Source organism: Mixophyes fleayi, chromosome 3 (assembly GCF_038048845.1).
Source record: "Mixophyes fleayi isolate aMixFle1 chromosome 3, aMixFle1.hap1, whole genome shotgun sequence".
In the NCBI taxonomy this organism is placed as follows: domain Eukaryota; kingdom Metazoa; phylum Chordata; class Amphibia; order Anura; family Limnodynastidae; genus Mixophyes; species Mixophyes fleayi.
Genome location: NC_134404.1, coordinates 330244210 through 330260790, shown reverse-complemented (window position 1 = coordinate 330260790; position 16581 = coordinate 330244210). Strand labels below are relative to the sequence as shown.

The following is a 16581-nucleotide window of genomic DNA, read 5'->3' as shown; positions in this document are numbered from 1 at the left end:
GCAGTAATCTGATTGGCTGCTAAGGGCAACACCTCCACTTTTTCTTTTTAGAAGCTTTAGTATATCTACTCCTGAGTTTCTTTAAATATCAGGGTTTTACAACAGGCGAATAAATTTATGAAGGTCATGATAAAAAAAAAAAAGCTTAGGATTTAAACAATATTGATTGGTCCATTAATTAATGTTTTGTGACTTATTTGTGAAATATTGCTTTTCCTACGGCAAGCCGAATCGTGAGAGTTTTGTAGGAGCTTCTCTCCTTAGAACAGACACAGGTTATTATTCAAATGTTGCTTGCAGAAAGCTGCCACATTTATGAAGATGTCTATCTACCTAATTTGCAATATGGGGACAGCAAAACAAAATCCCAGGCCCTTAGAGATACATCGTTGTCCTTTTATACCTTAACTGTTCCTCATCTTCATAGATCCAAATAAACCACCTGTAAGACGCCAATCAAAGTAGAGATGGTCACTGACCCCCGTGTTTTGGTTTTGATTTTGATTTTGGATCTGGATTACCTTTGTGTTTTGGTTTTGGTATAGTTTTGGCAAAACCGACCTTGCGTGTTTTGGTTTTGTTTTTGTCTGCAATGTTTTTAAAAATTAATTTTTTGGGGCTAAAATAACATAATTTAGTGCTCCACCTGTTTATTGGATAAGTGAGGTAATTCTACAGCTAATAAATGTCAACGAGCGCTGCCCCCCCCCCCTGGGATGTGTGCTTTTATCAGACACACACCAATCCAGGGTGCCAACGCACTAAATAGCTTTTTTTAGAACAGGGGAATATCTGACACCCCAAACACTTGTAGTGCAAATTCAGAAATATATACTGCTGGTATATAGTTATTTCAACACCAGAAAATAGTTTTTTTTAGAACTGGGGAATATCTGACACCCCAAGCACTTGTAGTGCAAATTCTGAAAAATATAGTGCTGGTATCTAATAATTTCAGCACCAGAAAATAGATTTTTTTGGAACAGGGCAATATCTGACACTCCAAGAACTTGTAGTGCAAATTCAGAAAGAAATTGTGCTGGTATATTACAATTTCTGTAGGCAGAAAATAGTTTCTTTAGGAGGGAATATGACACCCCGAACAGTTTGTAATGTTTGCAAAATGCCTCCTCTATAATCCTTTCTTCCTGCTGTAATAACTGCTGTAATAAGTGCTATAATAACTGTTCTCTCTCTGCTCTAATCCTGCGACCTAACCCTTCTCTCTCCCTCTGTCAAATGGCGATGGATTGCTGTGGAGGCGGATATTTATGCATTTCAAACATCGCGAGAACCGAGCTCCGAGATCCGACGACGTCACAATGACGTTTTGCCTCGATTTTGATTCCGAATAGGCGGGTGAGTACAGAGCCTGCTCCGCTCTGTACTCGGATACTTCAAGTTGGGGCGGGTTCGGTTCTCGGGGAACCGAGCCCACCCATCTCTAAATCAAAGCATTATTTTCCAAAATCCAAGTTATGTAACATAGCAGCGGAGCTTCCATTGTATGAAATGGAACACATTTCTTCCAAGAGAGAAATAACTATTTTTTTTAGACGTTCCAATGTTATTCTGTCTTCTAAAGTAACCTAGAAAGATTAAGCAGCAGAAAATGGTCACTCTCCTGTATGCTATTCATATGCTGTATGTCACACAGAGAACATTACCAAAACATCCTAATTGTCTGCATTAAAAGGGTTCCGTTTCACTCTCTGAATTTGTTCCAAGTTTTCACGCTGCCTCCCCGGTAAGACAGAAATGCAACACTTTATAACCATTAAACATTTTATAGCTTCAACTACTTTGATGAATATTTACTCTTAAAAGCTTGTCTGGACTGTATCCAGATCAGTGTCTTCATTTTTAACTTCAAGTATGTTAGAAATGAAAAAAAAAAAAAATTAAGAAAAGAGATAGATATAAAAAAATAGAAATGAAATAAATGTCTGAGAAATTGTTTCCAATGTGTATACTGGTTATTTAAGATAAAAACATGTACGTGTGCAATCAGAAATGAGAAGTATTAGGATATGTTTTATAGGAGTCCGGGCTTCTAAGCAGTTAAAGTAATTTTGTGCTGAACTAATATTCATGATCATCAATTTACTAGAAACTAGTGACATTAATGAGGCATATGGATTCTCGTTTCAAATTGAAGATCTTAGTGAATTGATAGGCAGCATTCTCATGAATTTTGGTTCTTCCCCAAAAAAATGGCCGCACCCTACTGTTTTAAGTGACTGACACACTTTTAAGAAATTAAAATAAAATCAGTTTTTGTTGGGGTATTTTTTATTAATTTTCTCTGTTGGCATAGCGGCTTGCTAGATATAAAATGACCAATATAGAACTATATCCTACCATTGTCATTTGTTGGATACATCCTCTAGTAGAGAGTATTTAGCACTCTTTCCTAAGGAATCTTCATCTTCTGTCTGATGTCTACGCGTTTACACCTGTCCCCAGCTATGTGTCAGAAACCCAACATCATCGGACTTGAACTATGTAGCGTGATTAGCTTTTCTCCTTAGCCGGTTGAAACTGCAAAATGATGTACAGATGAGTGCCACGTGCATTTGAAAGATGACTGTCTACCCCCTCGGCCCAGCGATGATGAAGAACCTTCTGGAAAGATAACTGGTAGATACATTCTGTTAGAGAGTGTATCTACCAATGCTTACCTATATGATAATGGTTATATTTGCAAAAAGACATCCTTTGGGCCCGTTTTGCACATTAGGGGCTGATTTAGACTTAGGCACAAAGCCAGCTACTGGGTACTGACAGATTTGCACCTGGAAATAAAACATTTTGGTATAATATAAAAGGCACAGCTTGCAGTGTAACAATAGATGTGTATGGTGTATTTGCGAAACAAATAAATAAAAAGTGCATATTTGCACCTCTTCCATTGTCAAATGGTTTGTTCGACTGGGCAAAAATGTGTACCTAACTGAAAATATGCCCTTTAATCTCTAAAAAAAAAGAAAGTGCACACACAGATCTTAACAGAAGAAAGTGGCACCACCAGAAGTTAAAATATTAGACTAAGAAATGAGAGGGAGCTCACAAAAAGTGTAAGTGATCTTTGAAATAGACCTTCAAAATGTACTATCGAGAACATTTTCTGTGTCATAAAAATGGTAACTCACTAGAAACATGGACGACACTGTGATGTGTTAAGATTTTGATTCTAAACTCACTAAACATTACATGGATTTGTCTGTTTGATTTCTAGCAGATGACACCACATACATGCTGTACTTAGAGCATCAGGGGATTTATAATAGTTAATAAATCTAATTTATTTATTTACAGCTTGAGACATACACTCATGAATCTAAGCCAGAAGGGAATGTTCTACTCCAGTCTACCATAAATGGTCCAAGAGATATCCAAGTGAGGTGGGATGGACCGGAAACGCCCAATGGACAAATTACATACAATGTCATTTTTAATGGACTATTTTATGAAAAAGAAGGTAACTAATATTACATAGTATGTCATTTTAAACTGTATTTTGTTTTCAAAAACACTTTTAATGGGTTTTTTTCATGCCTGTGAGGTTTGTGGACAGCATATTTCTCAGGATTACAGTAGGCAAAGAGAATTACTGTGCGCACACTACAAGCAATGCAAAGTTCTAAAAACATATATTATACAAGGTGGATATGATGATATAAATATACATGTAGTTAATAAACCTGTAGATGCATCGCACAACTCTTCTTTTTTATGTTGACCAATCCCAATTTCCAAAAACCATAAAGGGGTTCATCTTCCAAATTTAAGAGAGTGGATGTAATCACTTGAGGACATGTCTGGATCAGGAGTCAGGATTGAATTTGCTCCGATTTTCCCATTGGGAAATTGAAGATGTAATCATATGTATTTGTTACAACTCACTTACTGCTCGTTACTACCTGGTTCGTGGAATTATCTCTTGGTGATCAAGTTAAATGAACTGACTGTAGAATGTGGTAATCCGACAATGAACTGGATTCTTTGCATGTTTTACTGAGGCAAGAAGTCCACATCGTTTGCTATACAAAAAAAGGCAAATTCAGTGAACCAAACTCATTATTTGTGATGGGATTTCTGATACTGCTGCAGTCCTTGCTCTCTCAAACCCCAAGCCCGTGGCTGGTGAATCCTATCCTGCCATCTTTATGATGTAAGAATGATTAATACATATTCCTGAAGGTTATTTCTAATCTTGGTTAAATAATGTTAAGATTTGCCCACGGATTCTTAGTAATGACATTTACATGACAGCTCTTTGTCAATACCTACCTACTGGATTTGTAACCCGACTTGTGCTGTTAGAGCATTCTTGTACAAACAGCCTGTTTCAGCCTTGTTTGGACTAATCAGTGCAGGATCGGTTGTTCTATTCAGTATGTGGAGAACTATGTAGACAGTCTTACTAAAAAAATGAACATGGGGAGATTTTCATGCTAGACTTCCTACGAAACAGTAAGCCATTCCAAAAGGACAATAGACTTCTGGATAATATCATTTACATCGAGTTAAAACTGGCTGATATGTGTTCTCTAAGTATTTTTTTTAAATAACATTATATCTGAAGTATATTTTAGCGTGAATGATAAATGAAAACAGTGCATTTTTTGACAGTGTACCTTTCCCTAAAAAACAATATATACATGCAATGAAAACAGTGTGCAGCATTGTAAATGTAGCTTGCAAAATAGATTTTTAGTACCATATACAGTACTATTTTTTTGCTTCTGCTCTGTCTATGTTAGCCGATGAAGGGAAGTGTCAATCTGTGCTACAATCCCCAAAGAATGATACATAAAGCTCTGTTTTGTGTAGCGTTTTGTGAAGCATATGTGCCGAAGCGTTTAATATATGATAGACAGTCTCTGCTGACCTCTTTCAAAGCCTACCATGTCCTCTTCTTTATGCAATGAAGACTTTGATGTATTCTGCTGTGAAGCACTTGTAAGATTATGAGGTATACGAGTAATGATCGATTTAAAAAAAAAAAAAATAATAAAATAAAAAAATGCTGGACTAGTGACAAGACAGGAATATCCACTCAGACAGCAGGGTGATTAATGGGAAAATGGTACTGCCCATGTTTAATCTTGCATTGTTTTTGCAGAGGAAAAAATCTGCCTCTCTTTTGCAACAGATCATCAGGGATTGTCAGCCTGCCTTTCAAGCCATCAAAATGGCACAAAATGTCGCAAGTCTGCGCAGTCAGAGAACTTTCAAAAAAGTCAGGATCCATTTGCCAAGCATCCCTTGTAGAAAATGTATTCCGTTCTCGGCAGAATTTCCTTTCATTTCTTTCCACTGAGAACTTTACTGATTTCTCCCAGTGGAATCTTCTGGAATTTATCGGTTCATGGTTGGCAGTCACAGATTAAGGTAAATGTCGATCTGTAATGACCCACTACATGTTAGTATTGCAGTAAAGCTGAGCTTTTATGTCAAAGATATCGAAGAGGGAGCCATTACACATGACAGGGGTGATCAAGGGACTCCAGTCCAAGGCAAGCATTATTAAATATTGACTAGTTCTGTGATTTATGTGGAGCTATAAGGAAAAAGTGACTTTTTAACCATTATATATTCTTCAGCAAAGGAAACCCAGCCATTTATCTACTGATGGTAATAAAGAACTGACTCCCTGCATATTTTAGTGGTGGGAAAGCTGATCTTAAGAATGAGGCAAATTCCTTCCTCTTAATGGTCTAGTTTGCTCATTTGTACAGCAGGTAAACTGGGGAAAAAAAATATAACAAGATTTGACAGGTACCAGTTTCTAGAACAAGGAAGGAAAATTAATTAGCTATAGATTTGAATGCAGAAAATTACATTTATTTTATACAAACCTCATGACAGTCTTAGATGATCAAACTTCAGTACTCCTGTGTACAAACATGTATATACACTGAACGGAACAACTGCTGTAGTGATAGCCAAAATAAGTTAGGGGAAAAGTGAAAGTCAAAATTAGGCTTGCCACAAGTTACTATTAATACATTTGATTTAGAAAGTGGTCACTTGTTCGATAGCGTTGCACCCAAGAGGATAATTAGGTATATGAAAAACAGGCTTAAACGTACAGCGATGGTGGACGTGATTTGCATTGCAAAGTGAACAGATGCTGACTTGATGAGTCCCTGACTAGTGATTCTCCTGTTTATTAATCCTATGGTGTAAGGCGACTTATTTTGTTAAGTAGCAGGTACTGACATCTCCGGGCTGCTAGCAGACTTCAGATGGTTAAGATTGGAGACCACTCAGCTGCCTGAATGTTAGACTTTCCTGTAGAACTAGATGGCGGACCACCACTATGGCAGATCAAGCAGCGGCCTCCCAAATGACATTGGAATATTCAACCCTTTTGACTGTCCCTTTTCCCAAGCACAAGATCATTTCAGTCAACAGTTTGGTGCCTCGTTTAATATTAATGTTACCACGGCCAAGAAGAAGTTGGTGTGGGACGTTTGTTCAGGCATTTACATTCATCAATATCCTAAGTTAAAACGTCCACTTGGAAAGAGTTGGTTTATGTAAATGTGATCCATCGGTTGATAATAGAGATAGCTGATTGATGGTACAAAGAGCATATATGTAGATACTTCCTATCAAATCCAAACAAAGCCAAACAGAAATCCGTGTTTATTCAGCAAACAGTTTTTCGAGCTGGCCAATCAGTCACAATGCAAGTCTATTTAGCTATATAACAGCAGAGTCCTCCAGCTGTGCTCTCTGTTTGGAACTCTGGGTTAAGTTGTCTTCAATGTGCAACATATAGATGAACAGTTTAATATGTACTATTTGTCCTTGTATGACTCGCAACTTACCAAAACACAGTGAGAAATTACAATCTAATTAAATGCTATTGTTCCCCAAATTACCTACTGAAGTCATAGAGAAACCTAGATTCTAATATTATATGATAATGTCCTTGGGTCTGACGTACTCCCCACTAAGGTATAAGTAAATTCTGGCCCCACAGTCCCTCTAGGTGTTTAGGGCTTCACTTCAGTCTCACACTCTTCCCCATCACTATATGTTGCAATGATAATGGTTCATCTTAAATTTGACTGTGGTTTTATAGGCCAATTTCCCTGCTGAAATATGACTGTAAGCTGTGGCAATAGACAATGGTGAATATGGTAGGGCATTTGAGGAAGGGGTTACATTTTCCAAAAGTATGGGTTAGCTCCAAACCCTTCCTAAGACAGACTAATATATTGACTCATTCTGTGTTACCCTCTGCCAGTATAAATACTGTTTATATTGTATAAAGCCCCTTCACTTCTATACTTCCCCATCTTCAATCATATTCCTGGGTTGCTGTGTCTTGTGTTCCTACAGTTTGGTCTAATAAAGCTGCTGTTCAACTGTATGCCTTTCTCTAGTGTCCGGACTCAACCCTGCCCTTCACAAGTTGGTGTTAGAAGTGGGACTGAGTCAATTCCTAAACTTTAGGACTCAAGAGTGCCATCATGGAGAACCTTGCCCAATAGTTAATTTTGTCCAGAAAGAGTTACATGATCGGAGCTTACAACAACTCCAGAAACCACAGCAGGCACAGGTGGAGTTTGTGACCAAACATACCTGGAATATTTTCAAGTTGTTGCAAAAGGAGTATATTTTTCAACAGCTGTAAAAGTTTGGAGCTGAGGTGGTTGCAGCAACTCTGTCTTCCCAGGTGCTTGTGATGAGGCTGATCTCTAAGACGTAGGAGGCCTTAATGACAGCATTTGACTGGGCCAAAAGTTCCTGGCCAATCCATCTATAACTCCTGAGGCACAAGCACTCTTCAGCCCTTACTCATACTTCTTCCCTCATACTTCTAACAGCAGGGAGCATATAGCGTAATTGGGGAGAAATAAATAGATGTCATGGTATGCTGTAATTTGTGTCCTACACTCTGGTAGTGGTGCATAGTCTCTGGTTAACATTATATTCCTTTTGGGTAGAAGAGAGGAAGAGGGGAGCACTGGTTAGTGCTGTCATTGTTTACTTTCCCTTTGTGCTTCTCTTCTTTTCTGCCTCTTATTGGCTACTTTCAGCATATATCCATTGACAGCGTTATGGCATCATTAGTTATATCGGCAATGCTGCAGAGAGCAGGTCACCTCTCTGTGCAGTGTTCCCCCACCCCTCACATTTCATAAGCAGCTGTTACCTAGAAAGGGAGCCCATCAAATGGGCAGCACGGTGGCTCAGTGGTTAGCACTTCTGCCTCTCAGCACTGGGGTCATGAGTTTAATGACCATGGCCTTATCTGTGTGGAGTTTGTATGTTCTCCCCGTGTTTGTGTAGGTTTCCTCCCACACTCCAGAAGCATACTGGTAGGTTAATTGGCTACCAATAAAATTGACCCTAGTGTGTGTGTGTGTGTATGTTAGGGAATTTAGACTGTAAGTTCCAATGGCACTATATATATATATATATATATATATATAAATAAATGATGGAGGTGGAGGGAGTAAATCTGTTTGGGCCCAGGACCTTCTATACTGCTGTTGGGCCCCTTATTGCTGTACTCCCTGCACCCCCCTAATGATAGCCCTAAGTCCCTCTCACAAAAGCCATAACCAGCACTGGCTTGGTCACACTATAACAGGGAAACTCACAGCGTGAGGTTACAAAGGGTTGAATGTCCCCCAATAAAAGCACCACCTTTAGCAAAAAACAGCCCAGTGCTGTCTGACTGGTCAGGCTCTGACCAATCAGCAACAATGAGCAGGTTAGTGTCATCCTTGTGCATTTGGTTTTTATTCCATTTGATTTAAATGAAAGAAAGATCCATGTTGGTTTAGTGAATACATTTCTGAGCAAGGGATTGGGGGAGTCTTTATATGAAGTATTTTTTTCATGCTTTGTGGCGGTCTTTTTACAATAGCGGGCCTAGGATGCCAGGTCATGCTGTTATTTGTAAGGCTGCCAGGTCATGCTGTTATTTGTAAGGCTGCCAGGTCATGGTGTTATTTGTAAGGCTGCCAGGTCATGCTGTTATTTGTAAGGCTGCCAGGTCATACTGTTATTTGTAAGGCTGCCAGGGCTTGCTGGAACCAGCAGTGCCACATCCACAATAAACTTTTAAAACAGTATTACCCCAACACCGTCAGCTGGGGTGTTAGGAGTGGTCCCGTTGCTTTCAGCACAGGGATTTTTTCCCCACTGTTCTTTGCAGGCTCGATTTCTATGGAATTTAGCTCCATACTGAGCAGGCTGGGGCTGTATGCCATTGACATGGAGGACTATGTGGGATTTCCTGTTATAGTGTGTCCAGTACACCTTGTCATGTGTGGTGCTGGTTGCGGCCTTTGCCTGGGGGGATGGGGGAGTTGGATCACTTTTTTTGGGGGGGGGGAATGTCACCATTTAGTTATTTATTTATTTTTACACTGCAGATATCCGTGCTGATGATCACCATAAGCATGTATCTGTGCTCCAGAGGTATAGCCCCCACAACAGGCTGCAGGTGTATCTGTAGCTGTGTGTTCCTCTAAAAACCTTGCAAATGAAGTGAACATAACTTTACTGTACTCTGCTTATGCTCACACACCCTTCCCTCCCCCCAGTTTGCCTCTCCAGGCGTAAGTCTTCTTGTATGTAAAACATATCAATAATGTGTCTTCAAACATAGGCTGTGTCAGTGTTTAAGGATTAACTGTGCATGTATAATGTATGTTAAATTGGTCAATAGAAATAGGTAATTGAGTGTTTTAATACATATATGTTGCCTTTAGTTAGATTAAATCACTTACTGATGAGTGAAAGCCATATGCCAGCGTGGTGCCCCATCCTACATGACGCTGATTCCCTAATCAATGGCCCATCACAAAGACATTAGGGAAGGCCTTTGTGTGTCGCCCATGTGTTATCCTTCCCATGTGTCTGTTGCAGGATTATTGAGGCAAATTGATTCCTCTCTTCATCCCGAAATCCAGCATTTGCCAGCCATCCTCCTTCGAGAAATCCTGTATTTGCCCCTGATCCCTGTACACAAGGGCATACGATCAGACATTGATAGAATTAAACATTGGCCGGTGGGAGAGAGACTGATATTTCGGGGCAGGAGAATCCACCGGTGGGATGTTAATTGGGAAGAGTCTTGTAGGAGTGAATGTGATGAGACAGGATTAGCAAAGAGCATGGACAATCAGGGAGGAAAAAAAAAACAAGATCATGTCATGGGCAGGGGTGGGGCTAGTGCAGAGGCGGAACTAGCAAGCTGTGGGTCCCGTGGCAGGGAGGCGGGGATGAGGAAACCAGGACCCCTGACCCTCTGCATCTGCCATGCAGCGGGGCCCGATAATATCCATGGACCCCGGTGCACGGGACCTGCCCACCAGTGGTAGTTCCGCCACTGGGCTAGGGATTATATATGATAGGGCCGCCCTTGAGGATCTTGTGTGTGGTATAATCTCTGGCTGCTTTAATGAGATGGAAGAATGAGAAATGAAGCAGAGAAGCTATAGAAATTGTTTAAACAATTGTGAAATATATTGCTACCAATAGAATATATTTCACAGATCCTTATACAAGCATTTATACCACTCATACTCCTTAAAAATTGCTACACCGTTGTCACATTTTATCATATCCACACTTCCAATAGCATATATTATACCGTAGTCACGCTTTATAAATGATATAAAAACACTGTGGCATTGTGTGCACGTTAGTAAATTAACACAAGTGAGTTTATTTATGTTCAGTGTACGAAAACCACCGTACTGCACTGAATGAGTTAAACCATACCATTTGATTACCATTCACAATAGAATGTATTTTATTGCCATAAATCAGTCTTAGCCACACTTATATTATTCTCTCAGGTCAGCCAGCCCAATTAAAATCAATAGAAGTGCAAGTGACACAATCAATCTAGATATTTGATTATGGATTTCAGACTCTAAGTCCTCGGCTGCCTTACTGAGAGACTCCCCAGAGAGCCCAAAATCTCTATTGACATCCATGAATTATGAACACCAATTGAAAAGGGAGATAATCTTCATTTACATAATGCCTGGGCTCAGTAACGGGGCATTGCAGCACGACTTTCATAGATGAAATTGTCTCAAGCGTGTTATATCTTATAAGAAAACTGTGCATGGATAAAAATGACATTGGTTTAAAAAACATTGGCATAAAAGATCTCAAGAGAATTATTGGCTCGGTAATTAAGATCGCTGACAATAAACACAATATAACAGAGAGATATACTCTACTAGACACCTCAGTTTGATTTCCATTACAGTTTTTCGACCTAGCATACAGATGATACTGTATTTCAGACAGCAGACATTGAATGTGTAGACAGCAGTGGTGTAAATGAGCTAATCAAAGACTCTCATCCTATAACTAGGCAAGAGAACACTCGGTGATAGTCATGTTCCTGAACATGACTACTACGACAACACTTACCCCGACATCTTGACTGGGAACCTCAGGACCCCGACATGCTGTGCATATCGATTCTTTAAAAAAATTACTTTCAATCAGTGTTTTCGCTATAAACTCAGTTGGGGTGTAAACCTGATATAGTCTGCATGCAAGTTGTAAGTGCTGGGGAAAAAAGTCAAAAACTTTTAAAAGGTCAAATATTTTAAGAATGCTTCTCTATTATCACATATAGAATGTTTACTGAACCAGCAATGGGCAAAAATTCAATGAAAACATCGATCATTGACATTTTAAATGGAAGACAAATTATGTAATAAGGTAATTTAATTGTATATATAGAAAGATGTAACATTCGCAGGCGTTGGAGAATCAATAACAAAACTGGAAGGGATGTGCCTAAAGGTGACAACATCTGAAAGGCAGCCTTTCCTCTACACAGTGCATACATCAGGCTTGTTGGTTTGTTGATGGGCTGGGCTTAACTGAGGCAAATTGTGAATTAGCCAATTAGGTGAGAGCTATACCCGAGAAACTGTTGATTTAGGGGAAGAAGGGGATGAATTGTGCAAATTATTTGTAATAAATTCTATGATATGACAAGTACAGTAAGGCTACAAAGTATTCTATATAAAAGGGTGAGACTATCTGATGATGTATGACTTATGGGCACAGAAATCACTGTGCCTACATGCTCCAGTGACAGAGGTCAGGTATACTAACAAGCCTAGGTTTGTGGTTTGGCCCCGGTGAACCAGGGTGAGGGTGAGAGCTGTCCAGGAGTGGTCGGAATGTTGGGGGTCACTACTTCTTTTGTGACAATATTCAGAATTTGCTACTGATCACTATATATATTGTGAAACGTGATAGTGTCACTGCCATGTTATATCTCTATGAAAACAGTTTAACAGAACTGTAAAAGAATAAAGAAACACCCCAGCGGGTGTTGGCATTCCCATGATGCTCCAGTACTCACAGTTTGGGGACTGCAAATACCAGCAGGGGGTGTACACTGCTACAGATAAGCTTATTAATGCTTTATGGACAATCTTATTTACTAATCAAATTTACTTTCAACCTCCAGTCTGTGAAGCCTGGTGCATCATTGGAGGGCAGGAGAGTTCTCCCATCACTGTACAGGGAGTTCCGCTGTTGTACTATCTTGGTGGGCGAGTGTTTAATTCCAGAACTTAGAAAACTGTCACAGCTTGCCCTTAAATAATGATTCCTATTTCTATTTTTGTTAGTTATTACCATGTATTTATTTTATATAGAAGGGATACAGTAAAGCTTTGGGCAATAAAATGCTATGACAATGGTTGGGAAATTCTTCCTGATTAAATCTGTTATAAACCTCACAACCAATCATATACCACTTTCTACATCACTAAATTCCACCTCCGCCATTCAGTATTTCCCCACAAAGTATTGACTGTCATTTAAAACACCCTAATAGACAGTGATCATCCCTTTAAAATAACCTAGAAGAACATTTAGGCTTCTGTACATTGATAACAAAACTGGTTTGAGAACTGTGAAATAAGTTGTGGCCAAAATTCGTGCTAATTTCAACGTAAATTAAAATGTGCTCCTTTAGAATTGTTAATTTCTCACTTACATTTAACTACACAGCCTTCCAGAACTCATTTGCAAGTCATCAGTGAAGTTATTTAACAGCATGTTCATTTGTAGTTCATGTTCTCAAATATAGAGGAATTGGGGAAGGTAAGAGAGTCGATTGTTATCGCAAAACTGTCATCTTCACATTCAATCTATTGTGATTGCTGTAATTTGAACTATGATTATTGTAATCATGGGGATGTTCTTTCGCAGTGTATGATCATTTTCAAGAAGACCACAACAATGTACATGGATTTTTCAATTGTTTTCACTTTAAGTCAACCAGCCAGCGAGCCCAAAACTCTGCATAGCTTATGAAACATGTGATGATTAGTACACTCAGTCTACTTCTGCTTCTTGTGTGTAAGACAGTTATTATTATTTTTATTATTATTATCATTATCATCACTATTTATTTTTATAGCGCCACTAATTCTGCAGCGCTGTACAGAAAACTCACTCACATCAGTCCCTGCCCCATTGGAGCTTACAGTCTAAATTTCTAAAATAACACACACACTCAGACAGAGACTAGGGTCAATTTGATAGCAGCAAATTAACCTGCTGGCATGTTTTTGGAGTGTGGGAGGAAAACCGGAGCACCCAGAGGAAACCCATGTAAACTCGGGGAGAACATACAAACCCCTCACAGATAAGGTCGTGGTCGGGAATTGAACTCATGACCTCAGTGCTGTGAGGCAAAAGTGCTAACCACTAAGCCACTGTGCTACTACTCATAGTGTACTGGTGTTGGTAATGGTATTGAATATATTTGGTTTGAATTGAAGAGCTGGTGTCCATGTGTTAGTGCAATATTTGTATTGCTTCTTAGATTTTTTTGGACAATATTTCTTGGCTTAATGGGACTCTCACGTATCTGTAATACCCACACTAAACAAGCTAGTGATCTGATTAGCCATCAAGTCACTCCACCTTTGTCTAAGACTCCACTCCAGCTTATAACATACCTCTAAAACCCTTTACTACCTGTGCTCAGCTACAGTTTGCTTAGAGTTTGGAGGTTGCTTGATGATGAGAGATGATCAGTAACAGTTCTCTGGTGTATACAGTTCTGTAGTTCCATTTTACCTGCATCGATGGCAGAGAAGATTTATTCAGTAATCCCTTCGGATCTCCTGAGTTATTTTCTGCTTTATGCTAGTCTTTTAGTAAAGCCACAAAGATATATATTTATTATATGATCCCACGCTATGAAATGCTTGCTAGCTGATATTGTAAGAATGAATTAGGTCCTGTAAAAGCCATAGTACAGTACTGTAAAACATTTGCAGACGGGAGCACAAAATATTGATTGCCATTTTGTTCCTAGAGAAAAAATATAGCTCATGACAGGGCCGGATCCAGTGTATGAGGTGCTGTTGACAAACGTCACCCTATAACGGGGGATTGGAGAAAGGTTAATTTAGTACAACTTCATAAGAAAAAGTGACTGCCGGAAATAGGGAATCTGCAAGCTTCCGACTACACAGGCGGGTGCCTGAAACTGTGGGGTGCTGTGGAAAAAGATATATGTATGATATATGCATAAAATTTAGAGTTGCTGTTCTCTTCCATAGTTCTCTACTTTTCTGTTTTCATTCCTTCTTCCCTCCTTTTAATTCTGACAGCATGATAACGATGGGTACTGCGAACCTAATGTAACACCTAAACATGTGAGTTATTATTAATGTTTCGAAAGTTCCATCAGAGAGTACAGTGGTCCCATCCCTCCTGCCGCTTTTTTATTGGAAATGTCAGTCTTTTCTTCCCGTAAACAAAAATAAATACTCTGGACATTCCCAAACAAATATACTTCCAATCGTTCATCTCCACTCAGTCTTCTAACCTCAAATTGCTGTTTAAAACATTTAAATCTCTTCTTAACCCACCAACATCAAACATTCCAACCACCATCACTGGCAAAGATCTTGCATCCTATTTCAAGGACAAGATATCCAAGATCCAATATGAAATGAAATCCTCTTCCCTGAGTACCAACCTGCTCAATTCCCACAAATAATGATAAATTCACCTTCCACTCTGTTATCTGTTCACTCAATCCTATCCCCTCAAAAATCAGTAGTTTGTTAAATTAGCATCTGTAATATCTCCCTTTCAATTGGAATCTTTCCACCATTATTCAAACATGAGGTTATTACTCCTACTCTGAAAAGATATCCAAATTATGACCCTACTTTTCTCTTAGATTGTATCCTCATCTCTCAACTCCCCTTGTCAATTCAATCTTCTTGAGATGCTTCCATGCACTCGCCTCACATGCTTCCTTTCCTCACACAACTTATTGGAACCCTTGCAGTCTTGCCTTTTGTTCTCAACACTACGCAAAAACTGCACTGAATAAGGTGGTCTGCGATTCGATCACCGCTGAATCTAAAGGCCACTAGTCATTTCTAACTCTTATTGACCTCTGTGCTGCTTTTGACACTCAGTTGTCATACAAACACTGCATCCCGTTGATCTTCATGACACTGACCTATCTTGGTTCTCATCCTACCTATTAAACCACTTCTTCACTGTTAGTTTATCTGGATCTACCTCTTTTTTGCTTCTCTGGATAAAGACTCAGTTCTAGGCCCTCATCTCTTCTCTATCTTTACCAATGCTCTTGGAAAACTGACTGAGTTTCTGTTGAGTATCAGTATGAGCTTTATGCATATGACCTCTACACTTATCTATCCTTTATGTCTTTCACTATCTGTTTGCCTACGTTGCTGAATTATCTTTCTGCCACTGCATCTTAGATGTCCTCTCGTCACCTCGAACCTAATCTTTCAAAATCTAAGCTAATAATCTTTCCACCAGCCCACAGAGGCTGCTTGCCTGAGCTGTCTTAAAATCCAACACCTCAGGTTCGTTGTCTAGATCCCTTCAGAACTATCCGTTGTTCCTCACCTCTCCAGAATACACATATCTCATACAGTAATTTCCTACATTGACTGTGACAATTCCCTTTTTACTGGCCTACCCCTAACCAGACTTTCACCAGTACCATACATTTTGGACACAACGGGTCTAATTCATTAAGGAAGGTAAGTCCCGTTGTGTTCTGTATTCTTCTTGAAATTGCTCTGCGCATACACAGAAATTGACTATATGCCAATGAACGCAAGTGCATGCAATTCCAAATGCAAATTACACCTCCGACAGTCTACGGTTTGAAGGGTGGAACAGGGGAGAGAAGGGGCTTATGCATGTTGGCAATGTAAAGTAAGGGGGAGCGCCAAGGTAGAGCGCATGCACATTTATCTGATTCAAGCTCTGGACATCTCTTAGGTATATGATTTTTAGCCGTATCACTGGCACCAAATACAGGGCAGGTGTACGTGCATATTGATAGTGGTGACGGACACGCATGCATGAAAGAACATGTGTTTGCAACTAAGAGCAACTGTAAAAATTTATTTTATGTATAGTAGGCATTAACAACATCTTGATATATGAATATCATGTAAGAAAAAAATGATAACTTTTTTCTTTTTTATTAATGATTACAGTATTTACATTTTTTTTTTCTGTGCATTCTGATGGGACTTTATA

The 16581-nt window shown here is 39.2% G+C and overlaps 1 protein-coding gene across 1 annotated transcript in view; it reads left to right on the top strand.

Moving 5' to 3' along the window:
- USH2A (usherin) overlaps positions 1-16581 on the top strand; it is a 558840-nt gene that overhangs the window by 305418 nt on the left and 236841 nt on the right. Inside the window, exon 37 of the mRNA XM_075204257.1 lies at positions 3319-3481. Coding sequence (XP_075060358.1) covers positions 3319-3481 — 163 coding nt within the window. The remainder of the gene's footprint in view (positions 1-3318; positions 3482-16581) is intronic.